Source organism: Notothenia rossii (genome assembly GCF_949606895.1).
Source record: "Notothenia rossii genome assembly, chromosome: 12".
NCBI lineage: Eukaryota > Metazoa > Chordata > Actinopteri > Perciformes > Nototheniidae > Notothenia > Notothenia rossii.
In genome coordinates this window covers 21,448,812-21,460,759 of record NC_136911.1, presented here as the reverse complement: position 1 = coordinate 21,460,759, position 11,948 = coordinate 21,448,812, and the positions used below count along the sequence as shown (strand labels likewise).

General features: G+C 40.5%; 1 protein-coding gene across 1 annotated transcript; it reads right to left on the bottom strand.

Annotated features, from left to right (window-relative positions):
- Window positions 1-5,982: 5,982 nt before the first annotated feature.
- LOC307026612 (Golgi reassembly-stacking protein 1-like) lies at window positions 5,983-11,392 on the bottom strand. The gene is made up of 9 exons (XM_079662141.1): window positions 11,155-11,392; window positions 10,308-10,388; window positions 9,372-9,575; window positions 8,989-9,075; window positions 8,774-8,904; window positions 8,324-8,459; window positions 8,121-8,238; window positions 7,918-8,040; window positions 5,983-6,908 (listed from the first exon to the last, which is right to left on the bottom strand). Exons 1-9 carry the CDS (start codon window positions 11,218-11,220, stop codon window positions 6,652-6,654), a joined length of 1,203 nt encoding a protein of 400 aa, XP_079518267.1. The 5' UTR covers window positions 11,221-11,392; the 3' UTR covers window positions 5,983-6,651.
- Window positions 11,393-11,948: the final 556 nt, after the last annotated feature.

Sequence of the window (11,948 nt, the reverse complement as noted above, 5' to 3'; positions counted from 1 at the left end):
ACACCTGAACATCAGCAGGAGAGGACTCTTTAAAGTAGAGACACTACACCTGAACATCAGCAGGAGAGGACTCTTTAAAGTAGACACACTACATACTGATATACACCTGAACATCAGCAGAAGAGGACTCTTTAAAGTAGAGACACTACATACTGATATACACCTGAACATCAGCAGGAGAGGACTCTTTAAAGTAGAGACACTACATACTGATATACACCTGAACATCAGCAGGAGATGACTCTTTAAAGTAGAGACACTATATACTGATATACACCTGAACATCAGCAGGAGAGGACTCTTTAAAGTAGAGACACTACATGCTGATATACACCTGAACATCAGCAGGAGAGGACTCTTTAAAGTAGAGACACTACATACTGATATACACCTGAACATCAGCAGGAGAGGACTCTTTAAAGTAGAGACCACTACATACTGATATACACCTGAACATCAGCAGGAGAGGACTCTTTAAAGTAGAGACCACTACATACTGATATACACCTGAACATCAGCAGGAGAGGACTCTTTAAAGTAGAGACACTCCATACTGATATACACCTGAACATCAGCAGGAGAGGACTCTTTAAAGTAGAGACACTACATACTGATATACACCTGAACATCAGCAGGAGAGGACTCTTTAAAGTGGATACACTACATACTGATATACACCTGAAGGACTTATGGCCCCTTTAAGTAGAGTCCTTGATAAAAATGAAAAATCCTAGTGTTTTTGACATTCAGCTTATCCTGCAAAACCTACTTTTTTCCTTTAGTGAATAGCGTGCAGTATTGTGCGTATAACATTATTGACTAAAGAGAGCCAAAGCCAGGCCTCATTGTGCTCAGGGCGATGGCTAACACCAACAGACAGCTCCCTGTAGAGTCAAAAGCAAGTAGTGGTGGGGGAGATCACAGCAAATACTGTATGTCACACACACAGGAAAACATCGGGGCACTCTGCTCATACTCACTGAGAGACACGAACCTTTATCCCCGTCTCATCAGCTGCTTCTCACCACAACAAAAGAGCCTCTGGATCAGTCAGACACAAACAAGTGAGAACACTGGGAGGATGAAACACTGAAGCTGCAGCTGCTTGATATTTTTTGAGCAGGAAACAAAGAAAAGCTGTTTTTTGTTGATGGATGGACACCATGGCAGCGGTAAAGTAGTAGCAATATTTCATTTGAACAACCCCGTATAAAAAGGAATAGCTGCAGGATACAAAGGGCTGAGAAAAAGCTTCCAAACTATTCGGGAAATAAAAGTAATGAGCATCAACATGAAAGCTGGCATGCTGTGTGAAGAAAAGCACCTGAGGGATGTTGGAAGATGACTGGCAATATCTTGTTTTTATTTATTTATTTAATTTAAGTATCGTCAGTCCTGCACAACCCTCCGAATATTTTGCACATTTGTAAAGCTACCTCTTTAATAGCTTTCCACTTTTCATGCACATATTTGAATGTATTTTGTCACATTATACTGTACGCAGTTTTTTGGTATATCCATAGTTCATGTTATTTTTCCTCTATATTTTAATGTTATAATAATTGTTTTAAATAGTTTTAATTCTTTGGTTAACTGTTTTTTTTTTCCATAACTGTAACATGTATCTTTACGTAACTATGTGCAATAATAATAATAATAATAATAATTGTACTAGTGTTATGCACGTTCATTGTACAATGCTACACATATTGTAGTGTATAAATTCTGCTGCTATACTTATACCTGAATGTGTACTTCTGTTAAGTTGTAATATTCTTGCATTACTTTTTTAATATAATACACGACAAAAACTCGAAATCTTTCAAAGTATATTTGTCTAATATCTCGTCAGAATAAGCATACTTGTCAACCCTCCCGATTTTCGCGGGAGACTCCCGATTTCATTGCTCTCTCCCGGTTTCCTCCCGGGGTCATATTTCTCCCGATTTCTGACAAAATCAGATTTACTCAGGACTGTTTCCACTCGGACTTTAATACAGCTACACCATTGTTTGGTTTCCATGGTAACACGTCTCTTTAGTAGCGCGCGCAACTGAAAGTCTGAGAGGGTGAGGCAGATAGTCACAGAAAACAGAACAAGAATCGACAACTACTCTACTCTCTGCTCACTCCTTTCCTCTAAAATACAGGTCCAGCCCACACATATGCTCCATCAATGATGGTGCTACAGGCCGCAAGGCATTGCACTTACAACTACAATAAGCTGTTCTTAGACAATGCATAATCTTGTTCAGTCAAAACATCGGATTTTGAGTTGTATCTCAGATGAAACACATACATATTTATTAGGAAATCATCAACTAACATCAGAAAACAGAAAACCTCTGAACATTTCCTGAATCTGGTCAAATATAGCTCAAAATAAGTTATCCAGCTAATTACAAGATCTGATTTATCTAGATACCCCTTTTTATTTCAAGACATCTTCCCAAGCACATTTTCACTTGTTCTATAGGCAGATATTTTTTACTTATTTCAAGTGAAAACAGCTCGTTTTCATTATTGTTTAACTTGTTTTTGGAACAGCATTTTTTCCAGTGTATTCTTCTTCGCCTTTATCTATAATTTGCTGTTACAATTTCCCCTTTGTGTGACAAATAAAGGAATTCTGAGTCTAAGTTATGTATGCACCATACACCAAGGGAAATTCCTCCTATGTGTGAACGTGCTTGCAAATAAACCCGTTTCTAATACTGATTCTGTGAAAGTGAAGACATTGTGTGCAGGTTAAGCTACCGGTGCAGCCTTGACATTAGCAGGTCATCCTGGCAGCAGAACATGGCTGACAGCCCCAGCTCCTCACCCCTGCTGAATGGCAATTAGTGTTGGAAATAAAGCAGGCCACCCTCTCCTAACCCTCCTAATGGCTGCTGCATCCTATTTGCTTTATCTGCTGGTCTGTTGATACCAGGAAACCAGCAATGTGCAACATCTAAGGCGTACGATAAGCAATGTTGCTGCTTTTTAAAGAGGGAAAGAGAGAGAGAGAGAGAGAGAGAGAGAGAGAGAGAGAGAGAGAGAGAGAGAGAGAGAGAGAGAGAGAGAGAGAGAGAGAGAGAGAGAGAGAGGGAGGATCGATGCCAGACAGAGATGGAGGTAATAATACATGGGAGAACTGCTTTATAGATCAAATCAATACTGGATTATTTGTAGTATATTACGACAAGCTGACTAACAGGGTGGCATTGTTTGGTAGGGCGTCCAACACTTTCAAATATCTCGAAAACGATTGCAGAGATTGCTATGCCCTTTTATAGGCCTACAGACATTCATGGTATTCAGACGATGAATCCTACCAATTTAAAGGTGGGGTAAGTAATTCACTTCAGAAACACTTTTTTTTATATTCCATGGAATGCTCTTAACATCCCGATAGGAATGAATACATTAAATGCTTTGACAATAAATACATAAAAAATATTTCATCTGTGTAAGCCGTGGTACCGTAAAAAGCACGACCAATCATCTGAGCCGGCCCGGCTAAAGTACCTGCATGGCCTACCTGCCTGTCAGCCTTCCATCTGTGCACAAACTTATCTCGTGCCCTCATTGGTCATGTGCGCGTTCGTGTGTTGGGGGAGGGGCTCTGTAAGGAAGTTTGAAGGAAGGGGCACATTTTTTTCGGCTGCGTACTTTCAAATTCTAGCGCACTCGAGCTGGTTTCTCCATTCTTACCTTAAGTGATTCCCTGACTCACATCTAGCTCCAACAACAGGTCAAAAGTGATGCCTATCCAGTAAGATACATGTTTTTTAAATAATGAAATAGCCCTCCTGTGAGTTATCCAATCACATCGCCCCTGGCCAAGACAAATATCACGGCAAAAATAATAACAAACTTCATGATAGACAAGCCGCAACAAACTATTGAAAATCTTACCCTTGTCCATTTTTTCTGTGAGAATAACATTGCAGGAAAAATTACTTTACTTTTCTGACAAGTATGTGAGGTTATACCACCACAAAACCAACTCGGAAAGCGGTCAGCATCAACAGTAGCCTAAATGTTGTTTCCTTTGACCAAACAATGCTAGTTATTTAAAATAAGCCAGACTGTGACAGCAAAGCCCAGTTACAACTTCCCATCTCAACATGAGTTCCTCTTTAACCACAACCACAGCATTTCCATACAGTTGACCAAGTATACCATGAATTGATATGGTCATATTGGTTTGTTTTTGAAAACGCCTGCTACCCATTTCATCATCAAATCAGGAAAGAAGCCTTCATTTTTCACTCCTAAGAACAGCACTTCAGGCTACAGCATCAATAAATAAAGAGCAAATGGATGAAAAAAAGGACAATATTTACTGGGAGCAAACAACCATCTTCTGTAGAAACAGAAGCAAACATACAGGCAGTCGATAATAACTGCAGTAGATTAAAAAAAACCTCCTAATGATTTCAGGCCCCAGAGTGATCGTCCAGCTGCATGAATGGATGTAATTACGACCTGCACATTATTCCCAGGCTGTGGTGTACACACTGTGAATGTGCCACTTCCAGATCAAGATTACATTGCCCCGAGATATTTGTGATTAAGGTGAAGCCGTGGCACAATGAGAAACAATATGTGGATTTTATCACTCCACAATCTAACCGAGACACAGTCAACCCTGGAGAGAAAAAGCATGTTCATGTATGGATGTGAGACCACTGTGGGTGAAACAATTACTTTCTAATTTCTCTCTCACTCCAACCCCTTCCTCTATTTCTCCGTACTTCTTCTATTTCACGATTTGTCATGCTGCAACGCCAGGCTGAGCAGCGGCCACTATGCTGAGTCCATGCCTCTCAGGGATTGAGATAAAGCGAAGCTGACAAGTGGGTTCATCTGCGTCACACTGTCCTTTGAAACGCCTCAGAAAGGGAGGGAAATTAAGGCATGGCATGTTCCTTCAGAGTTGGCCCTTTGAGCCTCACCTCTTAGAAGCCTCCTTAACGTGAATCGGAAGCCAACTTCAGCGTCGTGGTCGACGAGTGCATCTCACTCTTCCCCCACACAGGCTTTTCTCTCCCTTTATGCCCACCCCCCCCCCCCCCACTGAGGAGGGCCCTGGTTAATAATTGAGGCGTATTCCCCCTCTCCTAGCTTCCCTGCTTAGTTCTTTCTTTTTTTGGGGTTGAATTTTCTAGCTCTCAACCTATTTTGATGTAGAATAAATAAAATCATTGAGAATACCTTGTGTGTTATGATGTATCATGCATATAGGCCACGTGTCAGAACCATAGGAAGGGAGATATTATAATAGCGAGAATAAATGAACTGTAGGTCAGGTTTCTATATCATAAGGAAACAACCTTTTATAATTATGAATATCTCTAGATTTCAGATGTTATGTCGCTCATTTGCTTCTAATTTTATTTTGATGAAAGCTTTTCCAACCCAGCATCCATCCATCTTCTCCCGCTTATCAGTGGTCGGGTCTCGGAGGTAGCAGTTCCAGCAGAGAGCCCCAAACGTTCTTTTCCCTGGTCACATCAACCAGCTCTGACTGGGGGATCCCAAGGCGCTCCCAGGCCAGCGAAGAGATATAATCCCTCCACCTGGTCCTAGGTCTACCCCAACCCAGCATGTCCTATATATAGCAAAAGCTAAATATAGGCTGGTTTTAATATTTAAAAATGAGGCTTGCATGTTGTTAAGTTTCCCTCATTAATGCAAGCTGCTTCTGCTCGGCTACAGATCAAATAACGATATCCCTGAAGAGTTCATAGAGATGTGATTTTTGCAAAAACACTACAGCTTTATGTCACCATTCATTTTTGAGAATTTGATTTTAAAAAATCGACTTACATTTTACACATTTTGCAGCTGAATGGCAGAAAACTGAAGGTTGGGATCTATAATGAGTTTGCTGACACCTGCTGGTATAAAACAGGAAGTGACACATCTAGAATATATTACTATATAGAATATACACATGTTTAACAAACAAGACATCAATTAGACTCCGGCACGTTCATCTTTGATCATTTTCTTTTTATAAATACTTGAATATTTGTGTCCATCCATACAAATCAGAAACATAGTTCAATTAAAATCTTTATAAAGGGGACAAACAGAAAACAATCACAGAGCTGTGTCGAACATTCATTCACACCGATTCAAAGTCAGATCTAACATATTAGAAAGGCGGGTTTTTAACATGAGACGTAAGGCAAAGAGGCTTAAATGGAAAATGCCTGAGATTAAAATGTTTCTCATGTGCACGGGAAAATAAAACCATCCACAACCAAATACCAATATATAAAACAAATAAAACCACATGATGGATTTGTTTGAACCTCAAACTCTCTTTTTTACAACAGTGTTTCATAACAGTAGAGGATAACGGTGAGAGCAACCAAACTAAACATGACTCACCTTTGGGTTGTGATCTAAGAATTCATCCTGCTTGAGTCCAAATCAAAGAGTACATTCATACTGTTTTAACCATCTTTCAAGTACTATCTTTTCTAAAATGTGCAATTCAACATGCAGCAATGGCACCTGGATATCAAAAAAGTTAAAAGAAAATAGTTCCAGTGATGCAACTTACAATTATAAGGGAAGCTTTGTGTGTCTTAGTGTGCGCTACAACTCTTCTAACTAGCAGCAGACATGATATGATATGTGCTTTAACTCTCCCTAACTGTCAGACGCTGCAGTTTCTGAAGTCTCCTTGTCCTCCACAGAATCTGCTGAGATCACGCGCTCAGGACTAATATCCTTCCCCTCTGGGATACTGCCGTCACTCAGGGTCTCCGAGGGGATTTCTGTGGGGTTACCCGCGTCAACGCTGGGAGAAATGGCAGTGATCGGGTCAGTAACTCCTTCCTGCTCGCTCTCCTGGATGTCTGCTTCTCTCTCAGGAGAGGAGGGTATTTGGCCAACAGATGAGGCATCTGTAAACAAAAGATAAATAAGGAATTGTAGTTACAAAGATAAGGTCCATCTTAAAAAGGAGCACTATTGCAGGTTCATATCAGTATGTAGTGTCTCTACTTTAAAGAGTCCTCTCCTGCTGATGTTCAGGTGTATATCAGTATGTAGTGTCTCTACTTTAAAGAGTCCTCTCCTGCTGATGTTCAGGTGTATATCAGTATGTAGTGTCTCTACTTTAAAGAGTCCTCTCCTGCTAATGTTCAGGTGTACATCAGTATGTAGTGTCTCTACTTTAAAGAGTCCTCTCCTGCTGATGTTCAGGTTCATATCAGTATGTAGTGTCTCTACTTTAAAGAGTCCTCTCCTGCTGATGTTCAGGTTCATATCAGTATGTAGTGTCTCTACTTTAAAGAGTCCTCTCCTGCTGATGTTCAGGTGTACATCAGTATGTAGTATCTCTAATTTAAAGAGTCCTCTCCTGCTGATGTTCAGGTGTATATCAGTATGTAGTGTCTCTACTTTAAAGAGTCCTCTCCTGCTGATGTTCAGGTGTATATCAGTATGTAGTGTCTCTACTTTAAAGAGTCCTCTCCTGCTGATGTTCAGGTGTATATCAGTATGTAGTGTCTCTACTTTAAAGAGTCCTCTCCTGCTGATTTTCAGGTGTATATCAGTATGTAGTGTCTCTACTTTAAAGAGTCCTCTCCTGCTAATGTTCAGGTGTATATCAGTATGTAGTGTCTCTACTTTAAAGAGTCCTCTCCTGCTGATGTTCAGGTGTATATCAGTATGTAGTGTCTCTACACGTCTCCATGCTTTAATGTTTAAAAAGAACTTTATTGTTCTCATACTGCCTTTGCTGCAGCACCTCTTTTCACCCTCTGTCTGAAACCAGAGCCCAGTCTGCTCTGATTGGTTAGCTGGCCAGCTCTGTTGTGATTGGTCAACCTGCTTAGAGATGTCCCGCCCCTTAGCCTATCACGTACAATGTGTTGGAGGCGCGCTAATGTCCAATGTAGAGGTACTTACCAAAGCTGCACTGATCAACAGATTCATCTCCATAATTAACAATCATGGAGCTCTGGGTGACGTCATCGTTGGAAACCATGTCTAACAAGTCTTGAGTCATCGAATCGGGTATGGTGGAAACATCTGCAATTCATACATTTTTATTCTGCGTCAGACATCAGACAGAAACCGAATGATTTTTTCTTAGAATGAGATCTGCTCACCTAAGTCCACAGCTGGCTGAGAGGCCGATGGAACAAACAAGTCCTGCACAGCTGCTCCCTCTTGATTCAAATCTATTTCACCGACACTTAAAGGGATTTGAGCATCCTCTGAAGGCACCTGAGAGCAGAGGACATGTGTTTTACACGAGGAGACTTCTCTACCAAAAGAGGATTTAATATTAGAAATATGGGATAACCTGTACCTCTGTGGGTTGGCTTGTTGTTGTCAGCTCTTCACTGCTGTCCATCAGCGTGGACGGCTCAACGTGTGTGCTCTCTGGTGGAGGAAGACGACTGGGGATTCTGTGCAGGTAGCCGTAGCCAATGCCACAGCCTAAGCTAGAATACAAAACAAAACAAGGGTATTACTAGGAATGTGTGTTATGCCTGTAAATAGAGTATATTTGTATGGGAATGTGTTTTGTAAGCGTACTGTTCAGTGTATCATAGGTCCAATTTATAGTCCCTTTATATATTAAAAGTTTGTAGCTTGTATTGTCAAAATGATACTTATACTGTCTGTTATGTGGGATTGCACCTTCGGGAATGCTTTGATTTTCGCTGTACTCTGTGTAGTGACAATAAAGAACAAAGCTAATCTAATCGATATGGGTGACATGATAATAAACGATGCAGATATTAAGAAGACACACCTCCCCTCTCCTCCCCACGCTCCATTGGGAGTCACCACCACCTCCCTGCAGTTGTCGGTCTGAGTGTTGTACAGCAGCAGCTTCAGAGGCTTCCCCTCGTTGGCCTCAATCAAAGAAAAGAAATCCTCTGACTGCAACACAAGCACAAAGGGATTTAACATCAAGCACTGTTTTGGTTGCACTTCATTATATCCATGTATTAGAATAGAGCTTACGTCTTGTAACACCTGGTCGGCTCCTACGATGAAGTCATCGTAAGCAATAAGGCCGGCCAAGGCTGCAGGAGAGTTGGTTTCCACATCCTGAAACAAAGATGCATTTTTACTTGAAACCACTGTCTTGATTATGACTTAAGATATACAGGAAATTAAATGTGAAGATAACACAAAAACAGATGTCAATTTGGTGGTACTAAATATCTAGTTGTTTTATTGAATGGTTAGGAAACCCGAGCTAGTCTTCAAAGAATAAAGTAGATCTGGAACATTCAACTTGTTTGATTCTCACTTCAAAGAAACGCTGGCTTCTTCCTCAAAGCTAAGCTGTTCTGCATCAAAACAAAGCAAGTTAAAGAATAGCCCGGATGGACTCGACTCACCAAGACGTGCCAAACGTTCTCATTGGCTCCTTCAAAGCTGCAGAAGCGAACACTGGCCCCCAGCAGACCCTGCCCCCCCCACATGTTACTGGGAGTGACTTCCAGTTCCCTCACCCGCTGGGTTTTAGAGTTGTACACTTCCAGTTTCACCGCTTTCTCCATATTGGCCTTCAGAAGGTCTTTCAGCAGGTCGCCCTCTTTGCTCTGGAGAAACAAAAGAAATGTTAATGACTGCAGCCTCGACGGTGTGGAGAGGGTGGGCCGGGTTTCATGGGAAGACAACATGGAATGAGATTTCAGCATAATGTCACTTTTCTCCTGTGATTGTTGCACACTGCTTGGTGCAGGCTTTTATATCTGTTCATCAACAATAGTGGTTGATATCAGGCCTTTTGCAGCTAGACGTGTGCTAGATGGTTGTGCTCATTTTAACTTCCTTAAATACTGGTAGGTATATTTACAGCGATGCATCATATTATATATGATCATCATGTTTGAAGCATCTCTGTCCTTTCACTTTTCATGAGGTCAGTAAAACAGCCCTGCTTTCACATTTGTGATGTCCACTTCCTGCTATTTCCTTAACAAGGTTTCATTCTTTTTTAAAACATTCAAATTATAATCCTCATGAATCATGAAGAATTGCATCCTGCAAAGTACCTACAAACTGAGGGTCTTTGTCCACACGGCACATTTTTCTGGCAGAAATACGCGATGTGGACACAGCTCCAAAAGTTGCATACAATCCCAAATACTCAGGTAAAGCACAAGTACTTTGATATACTTCAGTACTTAAGTACATGTACTTTACGCTGAGAAATTAAAACATGTATCACATAAGCTCCATCGATTCAAGTGTTAGCATTTAGATAATATGTTTACATTTGGGGAGTGGACATGCCAAACCAAATGTTACTTCACATAGAGATGACTCACGAGTCGGGTATTCCCGATGGAGAGAATGAAGTCGAAGAAAGGCTCCAGACCGGCCCTCAGAGCTGGAGAGTCCTCTTGAAGCTGAAAAAACACACCAAAGAAATTTGGTTGATTTCACAGTAAAGGGCAGAGGTAGAAGAAGTACTCAGATCTTGTACTTCAGTCAAATAAGAAGTAGCAGAGTATGAATACTCTGTTAAGTAAGAAAAGTCCTGCAATCACAATAAACCAAAGTACCAAAAGTAGAAGTACTCATTATGCAATGATCATGTTTTGAATGATCAATGATCATCAAAGTGTTCTCAAAGCTGGTAAAGGTGCAGCTAGTTTGAATGACTTTGTATAATGCAGGGTAGCTTGTGAATTTAGTCCAGGTGGAACTAAAGTCTGATTTAACATCATTAAACCAAATCTGCAAAGAAACTAAGGTACTGGTAGTGGAGTAAAAGTACACCATTTTCCTCTGAATTATAGTGGGGTAGAAGTATAAAGTAGTAAAACATTGCAATACTCAAGTAAAGCACAAGTACCTCGAAATTGTACCTAAGTATAGTGAGTAAATGTACTTTGTTACTTTTCACATGGCAGCTAGTACTAAGACAAAGCAGTCTCTCTCGAACTTAAACAGATTGGTTGTGAGCCAAAAGCCACCTCATCATGGGCGGACACCATTAAAGCTACCCACAGTTGAAGTTACAGAGTTACTACACAGAATATCTTAATACATTGTGCAACTGTGTGTCTTCATAGATTAAAAAAAAACAGGAACAATAGCATAGCCAGTTAGCTTAAAGTGGCTTAAAAAGATATACAAAGTGAGTGTTGTTTATAACCTTGCACTACGTACCCCATGAACATGATATCCACTAGAAGTTCCTCCATCCGACAGAAACGAGCTCTGCGACACCCCCATCGTCTTCAACAGTTAGTAATACGAACACAGTCTTCAAGTCACTGAGGTAGAGATGTGTTTGAAGTCATTACTGACGGACACAAATGTTTAAAGCTAAAGCTAGCTTAGCGCAAAACGCAGGTTGACAGCAGTCTCAGAGAGCTAGGCAAAGCTAATAAATAACGATGCCAGAGAAATCAAACTTGTACTGAGCTGGAGCTCGATTAGCCGTCCTTGACTGGGTGTTCTATGTGGTTGCTGGGCAACAGACAACACTGGCGTAGAAATCATGGAAATTTGACGTTGTACGTAATACATGAATATTACGAAATGATATGGGACGTTTGAAGCTTGATATTGTGTACAATGTGACGAAAACAAAGCCTATTTTTATATCTTTTAATTCAACTCATCACTAGCTTTACCCAGTGGTGGAAGAAGTACTTGGATATTTTACTAGTAGGCCTACACAGTAAAAATCCGGAGTGTTAATTTAACACTGAGATAAGGACCATATATGTTCACTGGCGGTGTTAAAATTGACCCTTTAAGTGTTACATTAACACTTGTTAAATTAACACTTAAAGGGAGGGATTTAAGTGATAAATGAACACTTAAAGACTCAATTTTAACACTGAGAGCTAGTGAACATATCGTCCTTATCTCAGACTCAGTGTTAATTAACACTCCGGATTTTACTGTGTAGAAGTAGAAAAAAGTGTAAAAATACTCAGTTACAAGTAGAAGTC